The 25,439-nt window shown below is 39.8% G+C and overlaps 1 protein-coding gene across 1 annotated transcript; it reads left to right on the top strand.

Annotated features, from left to right (window-relative positions):
- The first annotated feature begins 1,177 nt into the window (after window positions 1–1,177).
- On the top strand, window positions 1,178–23,964 carry LOC133650480 (histone acetyltransferase KAT5-like). Its single transcript, XM_062047765.1, has 15 exons — window positions 1,178–1,264; window positions 1,345–1,411; window positions 7,150–7,218; window positions 7,305–7,441; window positions 10,023–10,091; window positions 10,624–10,794; window positions 10,863–10,937; window positions 12,954–13,016; window positions 13,255–13,503; window positions 13,585–13,674; window positions 13,751–13,891; window positions 13,965–14,058; window positions 14,140–14,299; window positions 14,376–14,457; window positions 22,301–23,964. The coding sequence occupies exons 1-15, from the start codon at window positions 1,235–1,237 to the stop codon at window positions 22,433–22,435; spliced, it is 1,632 nt and encodes a 543-aa protein (XP_061903749.1). The 5' UTR covers window positions 1,178–1,234; the 3' UTR covers window positions 22,436–23,964.
- Window positions 23,965–25,439: the final 1,475 nt, after the last annotated feature.

The following is a 25,439-nucleotide window of genomic DNA, read 5'->3' as shown; positions in this document are numbered from 1 at the left end:
TTACAAGTCCATAAAATAGGTTACAATCAACAATGTCCCCCACAAAGAAGGATAAAAACAACTTAAATAATCTTGATTGCTAAAACAAAGCAGGTGCGGGGAATAGCGCTCAAAGAAAGACATAAAACTGCAACAGGAAAAGCCACCAAAATAGGAGCGCAAGACAAGAACTGAAACACTACACACGGGAAAACTGCAAAGAACTCAAAATAAGTCAGGGTGTGATGTGACAGGTCGTGACAGTACACCTACTTTGAGACAAGAGCTATAGTGATGCATGGTTGGTTATGGTTTAAATTCATATCCAACAATTGCGACAACAACTTTTTATTGTCAACTGAGTTTCATGTCTTAATGGTTTCTGCTGGTGGTGTGCCTCCGGATTTTTTCTCAATTAAAAAAACGCGCCTCGGCTCAAAAAAGGTTGAGAAACACTGGTCTAATGAGATCAAATATTCATAAATATTCTATAAAATAGGCATGATTCTTATTTATCCAGATCATTGTATGTATATGCCCTAACCCAGTGGTCCCCAACCTTTTTGTAGCTGCGGACCAGTCAACGCTTGAAAATGTGTCCCACGGACCGGGGAGGGGGGTATTTTTATTTTTATTTTTTATTTTTTCATAAAGAAATGCAATCATGTGTGCTTACGGACTGTATCCCTGCAGACTGTATTGATCTATATTGATATATAATGTGGGCTCTGTACCGAGGATGTCGTTGTGGCTTGTGCAGCCCTTTGAGACACTTGTGATTTAGGGCTAAAAAAATAAACATTGATTGATTTATAATGTATATATTGTGGTTTTTATGTTGATTTAATAAAAATAAAAAAAATAAAAAACATTTTTTTTAAAAACAAAAACAAAAAAAAAACTTTTTTTTTTTTCTTCTTGTGCGGCCCGGTCAGCGAACCGGTACCGGGCCGCGGCCCAGTGGTTGGGGACCACTGCCCTAACTGATGAACTTTGCTCGGATGAGTGTCTAGTAAGAGTCACATTAAAAAGAGAAATAGTCCGGTGCCCCATGTCTAATATAGCTACAGCATTATTTCTACAACACGGACTGGAATATTAGTATCAACTCGTTTGCTCTTCTTTGATATACCTTCATATCGTTTCCTGTTTCGTTTACCAACGTCCGCTCGGTGCGTACAGTCTTTCTTGATTGGTTTATTACCTTTGACGTAGACCGGCATTTTCCCACAACACCCTGCTCCAGCTCGCACGGATGGCGAAAATGGCGGACAGCGCATCATCGGTGGGTATCCGAGCGATGTTGTGTTGTTTTTCAGTCGTTGTCCACACTCGGGGTGTAAATGAACACATTCTCTCCGACAGGTCGAAATCGTCGAGGGCTGCCGCCTTCCCGTTCTTCGTAAGAACCAGGAGCACGAGGACGAGTGGCGTAAGTATTGTTGTTTTCCAAATGCTAATCGTGCTAATGCTAACAAGCGAACCCCAGTTGTTTTTGACCGTACCGTTGTTACAGCTCCATAGATGCCCTCTACACACTTAATGCGTTAGAATGCTCTTTTAAAACAACACTTTCATCTCAATTAGCAAGGTCAAAATCACATTCTCTTTGTATTTTAATTGCTGAAGACTAAACAGGACGATATCAAGGTATTGTTAATAAAGATAAACACTGACTATGCTTATTAGATGACATGATTGACGTTTAGTTTGTGTAGTCCACAGTGTATTTAATGTTGTTTGTTTTCTCAAATATTCCGGTCACAGAATGCTACTTACTTCCTCAGCATCACCTAGACCTTCCTGACACTTTCCTGCAGCATCAGCAGCATGTCACTTGTAAATAGATATTCAATCAATCAATGTTTATTTATATAGCCCTAAATCACAAGTGTCTCAAAGGCCTGTACAAGCCTCATCCTCTGTACAGACATCCTCTGTACAGAGCCCACATACGGGCAAGGAAAACTCACCCCAGTGGGACGTCAATGTGAATGACTATGAGAAACCTTGGAGAGGACCGCATATGTGGGTAACCCCCCCCCCCCCCCCCCCTCTAGGGGAGACCGAAAGCAATAGATGTCGAGTGGGTCTGACATAATATTGTGAAAGTCCAACACATCAGCGAAAGTCCAGTCCATAGTGGGGCCAGCAGGAACCATCCCGAGCGGAGACGGGTCAGCAGCGAAGAGATGTCCCCATCCGATGGACAGGCTAGCGGTCCACCCCGGGTTGGGAGCAGAGTAGAAAAGAAAAGAAAAGAAACGGCAGATCAACTGGTCTAAAAAGGGAGTCTATTTAAAGGCTAGAGTATACAAATGAGTTTTAAGATGAGACTTAAATGCTTCTACTGAGGTAGCATCTCTAACTTTTACCGGGAGGGCATTCCATAGTATTGGAGCCCGAATAGAAAACGCTCGCAGACTTTTTTTGGGCTCTGGGAATCACTAATAAGCCGGAGTTCTTTGAACGCAGATTTCTTGCCGGGACATATGGTACAATACAATCGGCAAGATAGGCAGGAGCTTGACCGTGTAGTATTTTATACGTAAGTAGTAAAACCTTAAAGTCGCATCTTAGGTGCACAGGAAGCCAGTGCAAGTGAGCCACTATAGGCGTAATATGATCAAACTTGCTTGTTTTTGTCAAAAGTCTAGCAGCCGCATTTTGTACCATCTGTAATCTTTTAATGCTAGACATTGGGAGGCCCCGAAAATAAAACGTTACAGTAATCGAGACGAGATGTAACGAACGCATGGATAATGATCTCAGCATTGCTTGTGGACAAAATGGAACAAATTTTAGCGATATTACGGAGATGAAAGAAGGCCGTTTTAGTAACACTCTTAATGTGTGACTCAAACGAGAGAGTTGGGTCGAAGATAATACCCAGATTCTTTAACGAGTCGCCTTGTTTAATTGTTTGGTTGTCAAATGTTAAGGTGGTATTATTAAATAGATGTCGGTGTTGAGCAGGACCGATAATCAGCATTTCCGTTTTCTTAGCGTTGAGTTGCAAAAAGTTAGCGGACATAAATGGTAAATGATAAATGGGTTATACTTGTATAGCGCTTTTCTACCTTCAAGGTACTCAAAGCGCTTTGACAGTATTTCCACATTTACCCATTCACACACACATTCACACACTGATGGCGGGAGCTGCCATGCAAGGCGCTAACCAGCAGCCATCAGAGGCAAAGGGTGAAGTGTCTTGCCCAAGGACACAACGGACGTGACTAGGAAGGTAGAAGGTGGGAATTGAACCCCAGTAACCAGCAACACTCCGATTGCTGGCACAGCCACTCTACCAACTTCGCCACGACATCCATTGTTTAATTTCATTAAGACACGCCTCCAGCTGACTACAATCCGGCGTGTTGGTCAGCTTTAGGGGCATGTAGAGTTGAGTGTCATCAGCATAACAGTGAAAGCTAACACCGTATTTGCGTATGATGTCACCTAGCAGCAGCATGTAAATACTAAAGAGTGCAGGGCCAAGAACCGAACCCTGGGGAACTCTGCACGTTACCTTAACATAGTCCGAGGTCACATTGTTATGGGAGACACACTGCATCCTGTCATTAAGATAAGACTTAAACCAAGACAAGGTTAAGTCTGACATCCCAATACGCGTTTTGATACGCTCTAATAAAATATTATGATCAACAGTATCGAAAGCGGCGCTAAGATCAAGAAGCAGCAACATAGATGACGCATCAGAATCCATCGTTAGCAATAGATCATTAGTCATTTTTGCGAGGGCTGTCTCCGTAGAGTGATTTGCCCTGAAACCGGATTGAAAAGGTTCACAGAGATTGTTAGACGCTAAGTGTTCATTTAGCTGCTTTGCGACAATTTTTTTGAGGATTTTCGAGATAAACGGAAGGTGGGACACCGGCCGGTAGTTCACCATGAGGTCAGGATCGAGGTTAGGTCTTTTGAGTAGAGGATGAATAACCGCTTTTTTGAATGCTAGGGGAACAGTGCCAGAGGAAAGTGATAAGTTTATAATATTTAACACTGATGTACCTAATAATACAAAAAGCTCCTTGATAAGTTTCCCAGGAATTGGGTCAAGTAAACATGTTGTTTGTTTTGTCCCATTTACACATCTTAACAATTCTTCCAATGTTATTTCATCAAAGAGAGAGAAACTATTTTGGAGGGCAGTGTCCGTCATATATACAGTCGTATCTGTGTTAATAGAACCCAGTTGTAGCTGAGATGCATTGTCTTTAATCTCTTTTCTAATGACTTCAATTTTCTTATTAAAGAAATTCATAAAGTCATCTGCTGAGTGGGTGAAGCTACTGGGAGGAGTCCCTTGTTGGGTTAGCGATGCTACTGTACTAAACAAAAATTTAGGATCATTTTTGTTGAGGTGGATGAGATTTGAGTAAATATTCATCCCATTGTTTGATTGATTGAAACTTGTATTAGTAGATTGCACAGTGAAGTACACATTCCGTACAATTGACCACTAAATGGTAACACCCGAATACAATTTTCAACTTGTTGAAAATTGTATTCGGGTTAAATTGATTCATAATACAGATATATACTATCAAATATATACTAACATCATAATACAGTCATCACACAAGATAATCAGAGTATATACATTGAATTATTTACAATCCGGGGTGTGGGATATGGAGGGGAGGGGGAGTTAGGTTTGGTTGGTATCAACACTTCAGTCATCAACAATCAGCATCAACAATTGCATCATCAAAGAAATGGACATTGAAACAGTGTAGGACTGACTTGGTAGTATATGTACAGCAAGTAGTGGACATAGAGGGAGAGATCAGATAGTATAAGAAAAAGTGTTACGTTTGATTATTTACATTTGATTATTTACAATCCGAAGAGGTATTATATGGAAGGGAGGGTGTTAGTTTAGGGTTGAAGTTGCCTGGAGGTGTTCTTTTAGTGCGGTTTTGAAGGAGGATAGAGATGCCCTTTCTTTTACACCTGTTGGGAGTGCATCCCATATTGATGTGGCAATAAAAGAGAATGAGTTAAGACCTTTGTTAGTTCGGAATCTGGGTTAAACATAGTTAGTGGAGCTCCCTCTGGGAGTGTTAAGGTAGTAGTTTGACAGTACTTCGGTATCAGGGAGGTGTAGCAGATTTTATAGATTAGGCTCAGTGCAAGTTGTTTTACTCTGTCCTCCACCCTGAGCCAGCCCACTTTGGAGAAGTAGGTAGGAGTGAGGTATGATCTGGGGTGGAGGTCTAGAAGTAATCTGACTAGCTTGTTCTGGGATGTTTGAAGTCTAGATTTGAGGGATTTGGAGGTGCTAGGGTACCAGGAGGTGCATGCGTAATAGAAAAAGGGTTGAACGAGAGTTCCCGCTAGAATCTTCATGGTGCTTTTGTTGACCAGAGAGGACATTCTGTAGAGAAATCTCGTTCCTTGGTTGATCTTTTTGACTACCTTGGTTGCCATTTTATCACAGGAAAGATTAGCCTCTAGAATGGAACCTAGGTAGATGACCTCATCTTTCCTGGTGATAACAATGTCACCCACCCATACGGCTTAGAATATTACAATAATGCAGAGAGTGTCCTGTATGATGATATTGACATGTGTTAGCAAGAGTACCCCTAAGATTATTATTTTTATTTTGCATTTAAAGTGGAACTGTATTTCTCTTTGGAGTGTTGCCGATAATTCACAATCCTTATGAGAGACAATAACACACTCTTTTTTTGTATTGCATTCTAAATTGTAAATATTTGTAAATAAATGTCCTCTTACAATAGAGTGAATGTCAGCCATGACGTCGTCATGAAACCCAGTAAATAACCAACCAAAAAGCGCCAACAATACTCCCATTAACATTTTGTAACCTGAATTTTAACCAAGTATTGGTGATATTACAAGCGCTTAAGTTAAGGGACTTAAGGGACGGCGTGGCGAAGTTGGTAGAGTGGCCGTGCCAGCAATCGGAGGGTTGCTGGTTACTGGGGTTCAATCCCCACCTTCTACCATCCTAGTCACGTCCGTTGTGTCCTTGGGCAAGACACTTCACCCTTGCTCCTGATGGGTGCTGGTAGCGCCTTGCATGGCAGCTCCCTCCATCAGTGTGTGAATGTGTGTGTGAATGGGTGAATGTGGAAATACTGTCAAAGCGCTTTGAGTACCTTGAAGGTAGAAAAGCGCTATACAAGTATAACCCATTTATCATTTATTTATTTATTAAGTTAAGGACATATTTATGTGACGCATTGTCACAGAGAGCTAACTTCCTTTTCCTTGTGCTGCTGTATTGACGTCATCAGCTGATGAGCAGCTTTCTTGTCTCCGAGCTCTTGCAAGTTATTTATGGATTATAAATCATGCCTCTCGTCTCGAAATTAGAATGTTGTGGCCATAAACCGAGAAGTACACTATGCCAGCCAACTTAGACCCGGATATGGCGAAAAAGACGCTTCGTTCCACTCCCCTTTTTCCTTTGCCAGGATTATGAGTCATTCTTAATCTAAACAAGAATGTATGAACAATCTGGCAGTCGTCATCCCAGTGAGAGCAGACATTGTACAGTTAGGGATGTTTAATTATGTTTGTTGACTCTTATGATGTCTGCGGATGTTGTTGAAGGAAATGGCAAACGTTGTGATGCGTTTGTGAAATAATGTGCATCCTTATATTTAAAATGATCAAAATACATATTTATTACATGTTACTATACATATGACTGTTACTACATTACATATATTTTTACTGTGTGTATATAAAACGTTGATGGAGGTGTATGGGTGTTTTTTAAAGTGCTTTATAGGCAGAATAGAGCACCTCCCAAAGGCTCTATTGTAAGCGGACTTTTGCTCAAATGGATTTACTAGTTGGAATGCATAAAAAAAAGAAAAAATACTTATGTTTGCACTGCTTTGGCAAAAAACTGCTTTTTTGAAACAACATGAATATTACAAGCATACGTATGCACCTGTCACAACATTATTTGCACTTGTGTAATATATGTGCTTGAAATTTAAAAAAAAATAGAATTGTCCTAGAAAGATTAAATTTACATTAAAATCTGGCCTTATTAGAATTGTACAATTAGCTCTTGTGTTAGATCACAAATTTGTTCACCAGATATTTTACTTGCCTCTTTTGTAGGACATTTTGATGGTTTATTTGAATGTCTTTCTTACACTCCAGCCTTGGCGGAGATTCTAAGTGTAAAGGAAGTATCTGGAAGAAAGCTCTACTATGTTCACTATATTGACTGTAAGTAATTTTTTTGTTACATCTTATTTTTATCACTCCTCAGGTGGCTGCGATGTATGAAATCTTACTGTTTATTTTATTCACAGTCAACAAGCGTCTGGATGAGTGGGTCACGTCGGACCGGCTGGACATGAAAAAGCTCCAGTTCCCTAAAAAGGAAGCTAAAACTCCAACCAAGAACGGTCTTCCAGGCTCACGCCCCAGTTCACCTGAGCGAGAAGTGGTGAGTTGATGTTTATTCATTAATTCAATGCATAATAAAATAACCTTTTCCAAAAGTCTTAAATTTTTCGATATATGCATGTCAATGTAGAGTAGGGCTGCACGATTTTTTAGAAAAAACCTAATCGCGATTTTTCTCTCAAATTGCGATTGGATTTGCGATTTTTATATTTTATACATAAAAATGCATAAAACTGTGAAAATATTGATTGAAGGAAAGATGTGTTACTTTTAGACTGTCATTGAACATGTTCTTGTCTCAAGGTGCCACAGATTTGAACAATATGCAATACTTTACTTTAAAAGAATATTTGTCTTTATGCAGACAGACTCAAAGCTTTTGTGTAAATCATGCTCTTAAACTGAATATATAATCGGTAAAAACTATACAGTGATTATAACGTAATGTAATATATAATAATAATGCAAGTACCGGTAACCATTTAAAATGATATAAATTTTTATTTCTCATTACTGTAGACCTGTTTACCATTTTACTGTATTTGGAAGGTAAACAACTGTGTTATCCTAAATAAATAAACCAAAAAAATATCTCTCATTTCTGTAAGCAAAAATTTTACTTAAATATTGAACATCTTAAAGTGCATTTTTTTTTCCCATTTGGAAACTGGAGTTCGGAAATTGTCTTTTTGTTTGTTGCCATCACATGATCACGGCATTCTCGCTCCTTCGTCCATGTTCATGGGCCTATATAGCCCATCCAATTTGAAGCTGAAATATTACCACAACGGGACGTTTGGCCTTGAACCATATTTTTCCTACTAATTTGTGTTACTATGCAGCACCCATGTGTGTGAAGCCGGCGCCCCGCTCTCCGTCCACCGAGACTGCTATTGTGAATGACTGAAAAGAGGGCTGATCCGGGGGTGGGCTCGCGGGGGCCCGGTTGCTGGTGGGGCGGGGGCGGTCTTCCCGTCCGGTTGCGGGGAGTCTCTGGGCCCCCCGGGCGGGGCGTCCCGCCTTTCTACCCTTGTGGGGTGTGGTCTCTCTCTGGCTTGAGGTCTGGCTGTCCCCGGCTTCTCTCGTGCCTTGTCCTCTGCCGGGTGCGTCTGTCTGCGGCCTGCTGGTGGCTCTTACAGGCGGCATGGTGGGCCTGGGTCTGGGGTTCCTGTCACTGGCCGGCCTGGCTGCGTGGGGCCGGTGGTCCCTGGTTCCCTGGGCGCCGCACCTGCTGTTTGTGGGTTGGGCTCTCTGGGTGGCTGGGGCCGTACTCTTGCTCCCACACACACTGGGAGTCAAATATATTGTACATACAAACACACATATACTCACATACATACATACATACATAGGTACCTACGCTCCCACATACATACACAAATACAGTACATACCTACATAAACTCATGCACATAATCACGTTTCATCAAACATATACTAACGTTGTTGCCCTAGGGTAAACTGGATAACACATGGCACACTGACAAAGCTTAACCTATTGTTATTATAACAATCTACAAGGTTAATATAGGTTGCTTCTCTTTCTTCTCCTCCGTTTTTCTGCATTCTTTCGTATCTCTAGTTATCATTACGTATATGTATTGTTGCATTTGAACAACTGTATTGATGATAATAGAGGTAAATTATGGGTATTGTTCATTATCAATAGCGCTATTTCTATTGGTATTTGTATTGCTCCATTTGTAGTGTAATAATGCTCATTGTCATTACTGTATTATTTTTTATTTTCGCTAACTGCTTATTTGCTATCACTTTTACCATCATATTTGTACATGTCGTATTTGCTGATGTTGCTCTGTTGTTGTTGTTGTTATTGTTGTGTTTGCTGTTGTTGTTTTTTTCTCTGTGTCTAATCCCTCTCTTGTCCCCACAATTTCCCCCTCTGTCTTCCTTTTTTTCTCTTTCTATCCCCTCCTGCTCCGGCCCGGCTGCACCAAATGATAATATAAATACATTTAATAAAGTCAAATACAAATAAGGCAACAAGAGAAGTATCCCACACTTCTCTTTTGTAAAGTAAATCTGAACAGCTGATATGGGCATCTACATCAACTATGTGATTTGCCTGAGAAGCTGGACAGGACAACAACAAAAAAAAAGAGGGCTCATTGTGTTCAGTTGATTCTACTGTTGAATAAACGCGCTCGGGTCCAGAGAGCAACGCAGAGAGTGAGATGTCTTTCTCCCCGTTTTAAGCGAAAGACGAACAAAGGGGAGACTCAATAATTCTGATTTACAAACATGTCTGTCACTCAAATGCTGGTGACGGCGAAATGGAAAAAAAACTACAGCCTCTTGCGGTTATTTAAGGCAACAATTAAAACCTTAATGTTGATTAATCGTGCAGCCCAAGAGATGATATGCTTAAAGGGGGCTGCAAAACCTATTGCAGAGACAAACTGGGAGGGAAAATAACAATGTTATATGTATGAACTACGATCATGGAGATTTGATGGAGACAGAATTCTTCAACCAGAAAAATGTGTCACTAATGTGTGGATGATGAATAAAGTGTGTACAGTGTTCGCCTGAGCAATAACCTCAAGGCCCATATGAATGTCAGTTAACCCCCCTGCTTCTCTTCCTTTATGTTCAATTCAGAGGAAGAGTCTAGATCTCAACCTTCAAACTGCCACAGCTCCTTCCAGAGGCAAAACTCTCCCCACTCCGGTACAACTTGAATTCACCAATTACCCAAAAACTAAAATACCTTGTCTACTCCTGGTGTTAATGTGTGTTCATTGCTAATGGTTCAGGCTATAGTACTCATTCAGAGGAACACAAGAAAGTGGGTGCACTGGTTGTTTTGTTACCAAACTAGAATCGCAAATACAGAAGGATGTATTTATTAACAGTAACTACGGAAGACACATTTGTTGCTGACCTTTTTGCCGTTGTAGTTGATCTGTTTAACACATCTTAATACCAGATTTAAACAAGGTGCAATTTGCATTGAAACCAGAGACAACCAAAACAACTGAATCTGCTTCATTGGATAAGCTGTGGTCATTAATCAATCGGACACATTCTCAGTTGATAATGAGCTGCAGGTTGTACTCCTAAAACGGGCCAACGTGACGAGTCACTGCTTTGCAAAAATCCAAATGACTGCTGGTTAACCTGTAATATTTTCACTTGCTTCCATGTTGTTACACTGCTCGTGAATAAAGCCAGTCGTCTTAACACCCCTTGTTCACTGCAGAAGAGGAAAGTGGAGACGGTCCCCTTGGTAACGCAGGTACCTCCAGCACCCCCAGTGCCGTCCCTCCCAAGTACAGCAGAGGCATCTCAAGCGGCTGTTTTCCCCGTTGCGAGAGATGCCAACACTTTTAAGACACGAGAAGACCACGACCACCTCTCCTCCCTCACAACAGTAATGAAGACACACTTTTTGTAGATTTTTTTTTTCATTTACATAATTCCTCCTTAACATTTTTGTAGAATGGAACCACTCGAAGACTCATCCCATCTCAGCCCGGCAGGAAAAGGAAAGCTAATTGTGGAGCTACTGATGAGGTATGTCACTTACATGGAGACTCTTGTTGCATTTTATTGACACTTTTAATTAACATATTTGCATGCATGCTAGTTGTCTGTTGCACTTTGTAAAGGCATTCATTTGTTGTTTACACACCTACCGCAAGCATGAGTTTTACATGGCCATCAAAAGGGAATGATTGTTAAACATTTGTGTGAAAATAAGTTTGGTTTTGAGAGCAACAAGCGTTAAAATATTGGAGTTACACTTAAATTTTTTATTCATGGTTACATTTTTGTACACAATTTTGTCATTATTGTCTCTCAGCGGAACAGCAAAGAGTGAAGAAATTATATTTTAGCTTCCAAACACAGAGTTAGATTAGACATGGAAATATTTATATTCTAAATTATATTTCAACTTACATGTTTGAAGGCTATAAATTGAGTCCATTTGTTCATTTTCTACCACAAGTGGAGCACAATGCCTTCAAAAAACAATAGGAACATCAGTTTGTTGATAGGCGATGCTACTAAGACTGCTGGCAGCTACAATGCGACTATCTGTTTGTGTATGTCCATACTCAATGCAGAGTGGCTGTTTTAAGTTAACATCACCATAATTGTGGCAAATAAACTATATTTCCTACACATTTTAATATCACTGTGGAACTGGAGAAAGAGACTGAAAATGCTGCACATCGCGCAAGAAAGCAGCAGATGACAGGGAAAGATGCTAACACTAAGCTGTCTTAAAACAACAGAAGAAAAAGTGCCTAGTTCGCTTCAACATACATGTAGATTTAACAGTGTTACATTGTAAAGTTAGCAAAAATTACCAAGAAATGAACAAATGGATTAATAAAAGTCTAGATAGAGGATAATATTACAGCAAGATGTGCATGTGTGTGTGCTCCACTGCTGTCTGTTTAGTGCCAGACTGCCAGCAATCACAGAGAAGGGTGGAACCCTAGAGGGGGGTGGGTTACCCACATCTGCGGTCCTCTCCAAGGTTTTTAATAGTCATTCACATTTACATCCCACTGGGTTGTGAGTTTTTCCTTGCCCTTATGTGGGATCTGAACCGAGGATGTCGTTGTGGCTTGTGCAGCCCTTTGAGACACTTGTGATTTAGGGCTATATAAATAAACATTGATTGACTGATTGAACGATCCATATGTCGATGCTATTGATATTAAGGATAGTACATTGTATGAGTAATACTAGTGATTAGATTGATAGTCTTTTCACAAAATCTCTTTTTGTTGATGTTTAAAAAATCAGTAAATAAGTCTCTTGGACAAAAGGAGGACTTTGACTTTATATTGGTTAAACAATTGTATGGAACAAAAGATAATCATGAAACAGTTTAAATATCTACTTGATATTGTTACAATGCATTTGTGTTTTCCTGCTTATTACATTTTTTTAAAAGCAAAATCATTTAGTGACCTTAAATATTTCAAAGTAAAATGTATTGGTGTCAGTCCCACTACTAGTTTACTTTCCAAAAAAGTAAGCTGATTTTATGATTCCTTTTTTCGATGATATAGGCAATAGCTCTCTCTATAAATACATAATACAATTTACAGTTAATACCTGTGATGGTATCATCTAATCTCACTTTCTTTTGTATCCCTAAGACAAACAACATGCATTTAAATGTTCTGCAAGCTAGAAAAATGTTGGTGTATGTTTGGGGAATTAATTTGATTACAAAAATAAATATCTACAGATTATTCGATAAAATAATCTGTATAATAATCCATTCAATAAATAATAATAATTATTATTATTATTATTATTAATAGCTTGTCTTAGTTTGGGATTATGTCAACATGACCACAGAAGTCTTTACCAGATTGCTCTGCTCAATTCCCGTCCTCATTAACTGTCCAAGCCTCACTGTTGCGCATCAAGACTGATAATCCTCTACAAGATTGTTGGACAAATGTCTCCATCTGCCCCAGTATATAAAGTGTTAACCTTGTAAAATATAAATCACATTCCCCTTTAGTTTCCAAAAGCCTGTGTTTTTGTGTCTCTCTTTGCTAGATGATAAAGGTTTTGCAGTATAACAAGCCCCAAAGTGCCAGTGTCTTTCTACCACCACCAGAGGTCTGTTTGATTTCCTGTTATTGACAATTTGATTGTGTGTTGCTGCCAAATGAAGCTGTGCCCAAACAGCTCCAAGTCTAGTCCTGCAGGTAACATGTACAACCACTGTGATTCTACATGTTCCGCAAAAAAGACCCCAAAATGTTCTTTCTCGATACAAAAAATAGATTGAAGCACAATGAATGTAAAGAATGTGGAATGATGGTTAAGTCAAATGTTCATACTGTTTCACTCCCAGGATTCACAGGACAGCTCTGATGGCATCCCGTCCGCTCCCCGCATGACGGGCAGTCTGGTGTCGGACCGTAGCCATGATGACATTGTCACTCGAATGAAAAATATCGAGTGTATAGAGCTCGGACGACACCGATTGAAGCCGTGGTATTTTTCACCGTACCCACAGGAACTCACGTCGCTGCCCATTCTCTACCTCTGTGAATTCTGCCTCAAGTACCTGAAAAGTCTCAAGTGTCTTCAGAGACATTTGGTAAACGGGCGATCTTTTAAACCAAGTTAAGTATTTAGGTGTTTATTGTCTAATTTTTTTCCTATGATTGTCTTTTATCAGACTAAATGTAACCTCAGACATCCTCCTGGCAACGAGATCTATCGTAAAGGAACCATCTCTTTCTTTGAAATCGACGGCAGAAAAAACAAAGTTAGTTTGGACATTAAATCTCCTGCCTTTCTTTTTCCAACATTACTGATTCCATATATTTGTCCAATATTTTTAGAACTATTCCCAGAACTTGTGTTTGCTTGCAAAGTGTTTCCTGGACCATAAAACACTTTACTACGACACAGACCCTTTCCTCTTCTACGTAATGACAGAGTATGACGCCAAAGGCTTCCACATAGTGGGATACTTTTCTAAGGTATACAAGGCTAAGAAAACAGTCCTCATTCAATTGGCATCTCAAATATATTTTTTTGGGTTTTTTTGGTTAGGAAAAAGAGTCAACCGAGGATTATAATGTAGCCTGTATCCTGACTTTGCCTCCATATCAGCGGAGAGGTTACGGGAAACTGCTCATTGAGTTTAGTAAGTACATGTTTTAAAGAGCACACTGAGAGGCTGTTGACTTATCTACAACCTCATTTGGTGCTTCTTCCTGTCATTCAGGCTACGAGCTGTCCAAGGTGGAAGGAAAGACGGGCACACCCGAAAAGCCACTCTCAGATCTGGGCCTGTTGTCTTATCGCTCCTACTGGTCTCAGACCATCCTGGAGATTCTCATGGACCTCAAGCCAGATAATGGCGAGAGGCCGCAGATCACAATTAAGTATGTGAACATTTGGTTAATATTCACACTGTCTTTTAAGCAGTTTTACTGACTGCTTACTTATTTTGTTTTGCAGTGAGATCAGTGAGATTACAAGCGTAAAGAAGGAAGACGTCATTTCAACACTGCAGTACCTCAACCTCATCAACTATTACAAGGTGAGAGGCCAATTTCCTAAATACCACATGTTTACCACAAGTGAATCAGCTCAAAGTATTGTAGATATTGCGGTTTCAAAATCTTATCAAAAATGTCGTGATACGCGACGGTATCAAATGGAAACAATTTGTGTTGATTAGGTTTTTCTGGCGCTTTTGCCTTGGCGGTTCTGAAAATATACTGCATCTCCCAGAAATCTCTGCACAGCGCGGGACCTGGTATAATTAAAGATGTGGAAAAAATGTGTTTTTTTTTACCATTTTCATTAGCTTCAATTTTTATTGCTTTCTTATTTGTGATTATTCCCAGAAAAAGTATGTGCTCCAATCACTCTATCACAAAAAAATAAGAGTTGTCGAAATTATTGGAAAATCAAGACAGCCATGACATTATATTCTTTAAAAGTGTATGTAAACATTTGACCACGACTGTATATATGATAATAACTTCAGTATAGAGGCAACTTGTTGTTTCACTCTACTGGTACTTAAACACTGCTGCTCCAACTATAGCATTAGAAGCTGTCAAGTTATCAATAATTTACCAATAAAGATTGGTGGTCGCATCCACAACTTTTTAGCATTGGCATTGGTTTTTTTCACACAGCTTTTGGATGGCAAGTAGTCATCAATTTTGCTAAAGAAACCCATCACTTGACACTAGTGCTGCACTATTTTAAGGAAAAACCTAATTGCGATTTTTATCTCCAAAATTGCGATTTGATTGGCGACTTTTATATTTCCCACCTTCTACCTTCCTAGTCACGTCCGTTGTGTCCTTGGGCAAGACACTTCACCCTTTGCCTCTGATGGCTGCTGGTTAGCGCCTTGCATGGCAGCTCCCGCCATCAGTGTGTGAATGTGTGTGTGAATGGGTAAATGTGGAAATACTGTCAAAGCGCTTTGAGTACCTTGAAGGTAGAAAAGCGCTATACAAGTATAACCCATTTATCATTTATCATTTATATTTTATACATAAATCTGCAAAAATAACAAGTGAAGGACATTTTTCAGACTGCCAACATATTCTTGTCTCAAGGTGCCGCACATTAGAACAGTATGCAGTCATTTACCTAAAAAAAATATTTGGCTTTATGCTGACCGACTCAAAGCTTTTTTCTACATCATGTTCCTAAACTGAAGAAATAAGCAATAAAAAATACACAGTGATGATAAGGTAATGCAATCATAACGTATAATAATAATGCAAGTAACCATTTTAAACGATATAATAAACTGTTATTCTTCATTACTGTAGGATTGTTTACCATTGTACTATAATTGGAAGGTAAATAACTTAATCTTAAATAAATACACAAACAAAATATAAATGGACTAATTTTTGTAACCTCAATAAATATTGAACATCTTAAAGTACCAGTATAGTGGAAAAACAAATTGTCTTTATATTCAATCGATCAATCAATCAATGTTTATTTATATAGTGTTTATTTATTAGCCCTAAATCACAAGTGTCTCAAAGGGCTGCACAAGCCACAACGACATCCTCGGTTCAGATCCCACATCAGGGCAAGGAAAAACTCAACCCAGTGGGATGACAATGAGAAACCTTGGCGTGGACCGCAGATGTGGGTGACCCCCCCCCCCCCCCCTCTAGGGTTCCACCCCCCTAGGGCGACCGGTGCAATGGACGTCGAGTGGATCTAGCACAATATTGTGAAAGTCCAGTCCATAGTGGATCTAACATAATAGTGAGAGACCAGTCCATAGTGGGGCCAGCAGGAGACCATGGTCAGCAGCGCAGAGATGTCGTTAACCGATGCACAGGCGAGCGGTCCACCCCGGGTCCCGACTATGGACAGCCAGCACTTCATCTGTGGCCACCGAACCTGTGCCCCCCCCTCCACGAGGGAGAGTGGGGCTCTGCCCCCCCTCCACGAGGGAGAGGGGGGCAGAGCAGAAAAGAAAAGAAACGGCAGATCAACTGGTCTAAAAGAGGGGTCTATTTAAAGGCTAGAGTATACAAATGAGTTTTAAGATGGGACTTAAATGCTTCTACTGAGGTAGCATCTCTAACTGTTACCGGGAGGGCATTCCAGAGTACTGGAGCCCGAATAGAAAACGCTCTATAGCCCGCAGACTTTTTTGGGGCTCTGGCAATCACTAATAAGCCGGAGTTTTTTGAACGCAGATTTCTTGCCGGGACATATGGTACAATACAATCGGCAAGATAGGATGGAGCTAGACCGTGTAGTATTTTATACGTAAGTAGTAAAACCTTAAAGTCGCATCTTAGGTGCACAGGAAGCCAGTGCAGGGGAGCCAGTATAGGCGTAATATGATCAAACTTTCTTGTTCTTGTCAAAAGTCTAGCAGCCGCATTTTGTACCAAATGTAATCTTTTAATGCTAGACATAGGGAGACCCGAAAATAATACGTTACAGTAATAGAGACGAGACGTAACGAACGCATGAATATTGACCTCAGCGTCGCTAGTGGACAAAATAGAACGAATTTTAGCGATATTACGGAGATGAAAGAAGGCCGTTTTAGTAACACTCTTAATGTGTGACTCAAACGAGAGAGTTGGGTCGAAGATAATACCCAGATTCTTTACCAAGTCACCTTGTGTAATTGTTTGGTTGTCAATTTACCAAGTCACCTTGTGTAATTGTTTGGTTGTCAAATGTTAAGGTGGTATTAATAAATAGGTGTCGGTTTCTAGCAGGACCGATAATCAGCATTTCCGTTTTTTTAGCATTGAGTTGCAAAAAGTTAGCGGACATCCATTGTTTAATTTCATTAAGACACGCCTCCAGCTGACTACAATCCGGCGTGTTGGTCAGCTTTAGGGGCATGTAGAGTTGGGTGTCATCAGCATAACAGTGAAAGCTAACACCGTATTTGCGTATGATGTCACCTAGCGGCAGCATGTACAGGTAGATGCTGAAGAGTGCAGGGCCAAGAACCGAACCCTGGGGAACTCCACACGTTACCTTAACATAGTCCGAGGTTACATTTTCGTGTTTTGATACGCTCTAATAAAATATTATGATCGACGGTATCAAAAGCAGCAATAAGATCAAGAAGCCGCAACATAGATGACGCATCAGAATCCATCGTTAGCAATAGATCATTAGTCATTTTTGCGAGGGCTGTCTCCGTAGAGTGATTTGCCTGAAACCGGATTGAAAGGGTTCACAGAGATTGTTAGACGCTAAGTGTTTTTATTTAGCTGCTGTGCAACAATTTTTTCGAGGATTTTCGAAATAAACGGCCGGTAGTTTACCATGAGGTCAGGATCGAGGTCACGTCTTTTGAGCAGAGGATGAATAACCGCTTTTTAATGCTAGGGGAACAGTGCCAGAGGAAAGTGATACGTTTATAGTATTTAGCACTGATGGACCTAATATTACAAAAAGCTCCTTGATACGTTTCCCAGGAAGTGGGTCAAGTAAACATGTTGTTTGTTTTATCCCATTTACACGTCGTAGCAATTCCTCTAATGTTATTTCATCAAAAAGAGAGAGACTATTTTGGAGGGCAATATCGGTCGTATATACAGTTGTATCTGTGTTAATAGAACGCAGTTGTATCTGGGATGCGTTGTCTTTAATCTCCTTTCTAATGAGTTCAATTTTCTTATTAAAGAAATTCATAAAGTCATCTGCCGAGTGGGTGGAGCTACTGGGAGGAGTTCCTTGTTGGGTTAGCGATGCTACTGTACTGAATAAATATTTAGGATCGTTTTTGTTGAGGCGGATGAGATTTGACAAAACTTACCACAATATTGTACCGTAGCCTTAACACCGTGATAATAATGTACCGTCATATTTTGATACTGTTACGTCCCTGTCTCAGAGCAATGCTTACTTGTTTAAAAATAGTCTTTATTAAACCCGTAAGCAGTATATAATATATGATGTTGCTATTTTGCGAAGTATTACACAGTAACAATGCTAATTGAAGCCATTGTTTAATTTGCACAAAAGACTATAAAGCAATACTCTGTGTTTGTGCGTGGACAGGTAAAACTGAGGTTTGTCAACTGAGGTGTCACATCAAATATGTGACATTAAGTCATGTCTTTAAACCTTATTTAACATCAGAAGATTAAGTTTTTGACTTACAATTGTTGGTCTCATTTTGTCCAGCGGTGAAGGTTTGTTCGTGCGGCTCTTTAACGCGCACGGGCGATAAAGAGAAAAATTGAAGTGTGTGATGATTTTAAAGATAATGTACATTTCCTTGTACGACTGATGATACTGTAATGATAAACAAATGCGTATTTAATGCGCAACCAAGTAAAGTGTGGTATGTGCTGTGTTAAGAAGCAGCATTACAATTCCATTACCGTTGGGCTGGGCCGATAAAACGGTATCAATATAGGACATAAACAAAAACATTAAATGCGTTCAATAAAACGTTCGATGTATATATTTTTGTTTTGGTCGAAAAAACGGAAAGAAAGAAGCATGGTTTGTTGCATGAACAAATTGCCTCTATATTGAAGCTATTATCATATATATCTGATTTATGACACCTAAAGACTTCCAAAGTTTGCGTATAAATAGAAATGATCAAAATAGTATCAATCTCACGGAGATTTCCAGAGCCATTTTGAGAGATAATGAGGAAGCCATACACGTCATCGCGTGACGTAGAGGTCGGGACCGAATATGGCGTCACATTAGTACCAAAAATCCAAGCGCGTAAAAACTGTTATCGCGCGCTGATTCTCCACTTTGCGCGCGCGCGGTGCCTTCTTGCGTGCGCGTGCGCGGCGCCTTCTTGCGTGCGCGCGCGCGGCGCCTTCTTGCGTGCGCGCGCGCGGCGCCTTCTTGCGTGCGCGCGGCGCCTTCTTGCGTGCGCATGGCGCCTTCTTGCGTGCGCGTGGCGCCTTCTTGCGTGCGCGCGGTTCCTTTCTGCGCGCGCGCTGTGCCTTTCTGCGCACGCGCTGTGCCTTTCTGCGCACGCGCTGTGCCTTTCTGCGCGCGCGCTGTCTCTGTCTGTGCGCTGTCATGTTTCATTTTGGTACTTTGGGGGCGGGCATGCTTAGACCGCCCCTTCTTTCTGATTGGCTTTGGAGAAAAAAAATTAAGAAAACAAAAGAAAAATACAACTTCAAGTAGGTTGTAAAAAAAGGCAGATGAAGTGAAACTATAGCAATGCTTTTCTTTACACTCTCATGCACACAGATACTCATGTTATGAGAAGTATATTGTTTCCAAAATATTAACATTAATTGTTGATATTTTAAACATCTTTCAGATTACATTGCTCGAATTCAAAAAACACTTTACTACACAAATATTAGGCCCAATGTGCAGGATTATTCTATTAGTATTAGTTATTTTTATGTTTTATCATATCTTAGCTTATTTTTATGTTTTATCATATCTTAGCCTATTTTTATATGGTCTTATTATATTTATATTTCAGTTTTTATTGTATTTTATTTTATTTTATAGTTTTTCAAATTGTAGTTTATTTTTATGTTTGATTATATCTTATCTCATTTCATATTTTTTGGACTTTTACCTGATGTGTATTTTAATTATTTTTAATCAATTTATTTGGTCATCTAGTGTTTCCTCAAAGAGCCCTCTGGATCTCCACGTCCACAGGGTTCCTGTGATTGGCTATTGTCATTGTGTTGTTATTATTATTGTTGTTGTTGTTGTTGTTTGTTTATTTTTATGTACATGTTTGACTGTCTTCATGGGGTGTGGGTGTTATTTCTCATTTTGTTTTTAACTATGTAAAGCACTTTGAGCTGCATTTTAAATGTATGAAAAGTGCTTTATAAATAAAAATGTATTATTATTATTTTTTAGTAATAGTACCCTTACAATCACTCCAAACCAGCTCAATAACTTACCTCTTTTTCAGCCAACATTTTTTTATCCACTTCTTCCTCCGTAAATCTTGATACATATTGACGATGACCCGCCCTGCTATACTTGTGATTGCTCAAAGCCAATCAGAAAGAAGGGGCGGTCTAAGCATGCCCGCCCCCAAAGTACCAAAATGAAACATGACAGCGCACAGACCGAGACCGCGCGCGCGCAAAACGAGACAGCGCGCGCACAAAGTGGAGAATCAGCGCGCGATAACAGTTTTTACGCGCTTGGATTTTTGGTACTAATGTGACGCCATAACCGAAGATCCCGTCCCCATCAAAATCAATGCAAATTATGCCGACTTTGTGAGAGCCAACAACGATTGCTTGGGGCAAAATTATGACCCTGCACCTTATATTGTTGATCCTGTATATAAGGAGGATACGCTACAAGTTTTAGAAGCTCTGCTAAAAAAAATCCAGCTTTAGTGAAACCCTAAGCATCATTTAGTAGTATTGCAAAGTGCTAAACAAGAAATACAAACATAATACAATGATATCTTACTGTACAATGTCTTCTCTTACTTCGATGATGACTGATAGGATGTCCATATCTTTCCCTTTATATGAAGAATTACCGTAATTTCCGGACTATAAGCCGCTACGTTTTCCCCTCGTTCTGGTCCCTGCAGCTTATACAAGGGTGCGGCTTATTTACGGCCTGTTCTTCTCAGACACTGACGAAGAGGATTTCTGTGGTTTTAGTACGCAGGAGGAAGACGATGACACAATGATTAAAGACTGACTTTTCATATACCGGTAGGCTGGTTATTTTGATAACGTACAGGCGAGCACTTTGTATTACTTTGCACCGTTGTATTATTTGTACTCTGCACGCCATGTCAAAGATGTGAAAGTTTGATTGAATGATTGAAAGATTTATTGTTAATAAATGGGACGCTTTGCGTTCCCAAACAGTCATCTCTGTCCCGACAATCCCCTCCGTGGTAGCAGGAACCCCTATATACTACGCTAATTACACATCTAAACCCTGCGGCTTATAGTCGGGTGCGGCTTATATATGGAGCAATCTGTATTTTCACCTAAATTTAGCTGGTGCGGCTTATAGTCAGGTGCGGCTTATAGTCCGGAAATTACGGTAATCATGATGTACACAAAGGGTTAACAACGAAGTCTTCCTGCAGACACTGTCTTTGGTTGTGTTTGTTTGTCTCCCTCTCCGGGTAAACATTGAATGACACAGACGAACAGCTTCTAGATTTATGGCTAAATCCTCCTAATATCCAGATAACAGGCATGATTTATAATCGTGAATAACTTTGACGAGCCAAGACACAATGATACGGAAGCAGCAGGAAATCGCAGCCAGCTCACAGTAAAGGCAGCAGAGGGCTACTTAGCTGTCTGTATCATTGCACCGCTAAGAAAAGGTTTGTTTGCATTAATGCTTATAATAACAACATCCCTAATATTTGGTTAATATTCAGGTCACAATATGTATAAATATTATTGTTGGGGGGTTTATATTCAAAATGGCTGACAGAATTTGTAGCATTTTGTGATATTTAAACTGTGTTTTTACAAACGTTGTGGATTGTAAATACGATTGGATATGGTTATATGAATACAATGAAACACAATTAAGCATATAAAGTCAACTTGTTTTTCCACTCTACTGGTACTTAAAATGTTTGAATTATGAAAAATTGTGAAAAAATACTCAATTGCCAATAATGCTTTACCTTATCTAAATATTAGTATTTTTAGACAAATTATTCCTGTCACTTGGCTATAAGGAATTGATTCGTACATAGAGTAATTTAATTCTACTTTACTATAATTCCAATTTAACATACTGTAGGGTGAAACCAGTTCAATTCAAATTCTTCAAATAATTTAATTGAAATTCCAAAGTCGGAATACTGCACAGGCCAGGTTAATACAGAATAAAAATTCATGCAACCTGCCCCGTCCTGTTTACTGATATTATTTCTCCTATATGTGTTGCTGAATATACAGGGCCAGTACATCCTGACTTTGTCAGAGGACATTGTGGACGGACATGAAAGAGCCATGCAGAAAAGACACCTGCGCATAGATCCAAAATGTCTTCATTTCACACCAAAAGACTGGAGCAAGAGGGGAAAGTGGTAGAGCCCCTATCAGAACACATGGACAGCAGATGTGAAGCTGGGAGCAGATAAAGGTTTCCCAACACAGAAACCTTTTTTTCCAACCCAGGATAAGTATGAAAAAAGAACTACATAATCTTTTATTGTGAATATTCATTATCTATATTAGGACTCTCAAAGAGACTTGTGGACAGTGACTGTCAACACAATCTGCAACACTCCCCCCTGCTGTGTCTTTAGCCCACCTCACAACCTTAAACACTGTCCATGCTGTGTTCAGTAGTAACTCCACATTGATTCTGGATGTTATTTTCTGCACTGACTGAAATGGATTACTTCTCTCAAGTGCAGCAGGAAAAGTTGTGTCACATCAGTGAAAATATTTTAATTACCGGTAGTTAAATTATGTATCCCTGTTCTTTGTGAGCGGGTAAAAAACAATTCTGCGCGTCATCTTCTAGTTTGCAGTCTCTGCTGCAATGCAAGATTGATGCAGTGGACCCACAGGGAAATTTCTAGCACTTCTCTCAATGTGTTTAATCATCACTAGACCTAATGCTGTGTTGTGAACTCCTGTCAAGGTTTTAATGTATTTTAGTTGTCTTCTGCAATGCTGCTCAACTCTCAATGTAATTCAAACAAACATGATAGAAGCCCACTACACTGATAGTAACTATCAAGATCAAAGTCACCAAATGCCTAGGAAGTGTGTGAGTAGTTACCAACAGACACGGACAGTAAAAACTGTATTTTAGGCACCAGCATAGTCAATACAGTGACAGTAGTGGTGAAGCAATTTGTTTCCTCTTATGAAATTGTTTCACGTTCCATTATGCTGGGGATTTTATGTTTACCTTCTAAAACATGTAATGTGCAATGAGACGAATCACTTCCACGTTCTGTGTAAATTGTACATACCGGATCTGATTGTACACTTTGAACACACAAGCCATGTCGAACTGTTAGAGCAATGTAAATTTGGTGTACAGTTGGTGTCGACTTCATTGTTTTTTTACATATTGTAAAGTAACTGCACAATAGGAACACAGAAGTGATATACAGTGTGTGGTTTATGTTTGTCAGAGAGCTTACTGTTGAAATAATGTCAGTACATTCAAGTGCAACACTTTTTTGAGTATTAAGTTTGATATGAAAACTTTTTGACTTGGGAGAAATGTCAACAAATTAAAAAAACAAATGTGGCTTAATGTGATCTATTTTTGCCTTTATAAGTTTTTTTAAATTGAAAAATGTTTTCTAGCAAGACAAATGAAGGACATTGAACAAGAGGTGTGAGTCCATGTGAATGTTTGTGCCAGATTAAATGTAACCAGTCAACTCATTTCTTTTTTTTCTGTAGGCCCTACTGTATTAAGCAGATTTTGACTAATGCCCACCAACTGCTAGTAGGCTATTATTAGGTAGGACTTGACTGGAGCTGCATTGCTATATGTACGATACAGTGCATCCGGAAAGTATTCATAGCGCTTCACTATTTCCACATTTTGTTATGTTACAGCCTTATTCCAGAAATGGAATACATCCTTTTTTGTCCTCAATATTCTACAGATAAGACCCAATAATGAGAATGTGAAAAAAAAATTTTCTCTAAATGTTGCAAATGTATTAAAAATTAAAAATCACAGGTACGCAAGTATTCACAGCCTTTGCTAAATACTTTGTTGATGCACTTTTGGCAGCAATTACAGCCTAAAGACTTTGAATACGATGCCACAAGCTTGGCATGTATATCGTTTGGCAGTTTCGCTCATTCCTTTTTGCAGCACCTCTCAAACTCCATCAGGTTGAATGGGAAGTGTTGGTTTTCATCCAGCATGTCTCTGTACATTTCTGCATTCATATTTCCCTTTATCCTGACTAGTCTCCCAGTTCATGTTGCAGAAAAACATCCCCACAGCATGATGCTGCCACCACCATGCTTCACTGTAGAGATTGCATTACCTGGTTTCCTCCAAACATGATGCCTGGCATTCAGGCCGAAGAGTTACATTTTTGTTTTATCAGATCAGAAAATGTTGCTTCTCATGGTCTTGAGTCTTTCAGGTGCATTTTGGCAAACCTTTTACGAAGAAATGGCTTCCGTCTGGCCACTCGACCATACAGGCCTATTTGGTTGTTTGCTGTAGAGATGGTTGTCCTTCTGGAAGGTTCTCTCTCCACAGGCCATCAGGTTCTTGCTTGGTCACCTCCGTGACTAGACCAAGATGAATGCAGCAATGTACAGAGACATCCTGGATGAAAACCAACGCTTCCCAGCCGACCTGATGGATTTTGAGAGGTGCTGCAAAGAGGAATGGGTGAAACTGCCCAAAGATACACTATATTGCCAAAAGTATTTGGCCACCCATCCAAATGATCAGAATCAGGTGTCCTAATCACTTGTATAATATCAAGCACTTTGGCATGGAGACTGTTTCTACAAACATTTGTTAAAGAATGGGCCGCTCTCAGGAGCTCAGTGATTTCCACCGTGGAACTGTCACAGGATGCCACCTGTGCAACAAATCCAGTTGTGAAATTTCCTCACTCCTAAATATTCCAAAGTCAACTGTTGGCTTTATTATAAGAAAATGGAAGATTTTGGGAACAACAGCAACTCAGCCACCAAGTGGTAGGCCACGTAAACTGACAGGGAGGGGTCAGCGGATGCTGAAGCGCATAGCGCAAAGAGGTCGCCGACTTCCTGCACAGTCAGTTGCTACAGAGCTCCAAACTTCATGTGACCTTCCAATTAGCCCACGTACAGTACGCAGAGAGCTTCATGGAATGGATTTCCACGGCCGAGCAGCTGCCTCTAAGCCAGGGGTGGGCAATTAATTTTTACCGGGGGCTGCATGAGCAACCCGAGCCTGCTGGAGGCCCACATCGACAATATTTCAATTACATTTTGCACAATATTATTTTTGATATACCGTAAGATAAATAATAATAATTTAATTCAACCTAACTTAACTTTATACAAAAGCAGATTGCTTTTGATGGTTTTATTTTTAACACACTTCCTG

The sequence above is a fragment of the Entelurus aequoreus genome, linkage group LG05, assembly GCF_033978785.1.
Source record: "Entelurus aequoreus isolate RoL-2023_Sb linkage group LG05, RoL_Eaeq_v1.1, whole genome shotgun sequence".
In the NCBI taxonomy this organism is placed as follows: Eukaryota; Metazoa; Chordata; class Actinopteri; order Syngnathiformes; family Syngnathidae; genus Entelurus; species Entelurus aequoreus.
Note: the sequence above shows the minus strand (reverse complement) of the source record. Positions and strands in the feature narration are given on the sequence as shown.

Coding starts and splice junctions, on each gene's coding strand:
- LOC133650480 (XM_062047765.1), top strand. CDS start 1,235: ATGGCGAAAATGGCGGACAGCGCATCATCG. Junction 1,412..7,149: donor GGAGCACGAGGACGAGTGGC/GTAAGTATTGTT, acceptor CTTACACTCCAG/CCTTGGCGGAGATTCTAAGT. Junction 7,219..7,304: donor CTATGTTCACTATATTGACT/GTAAGTAATTTT, acceptor TTTTATTCACAG/TCAACAAGCGTCTGGATGAG.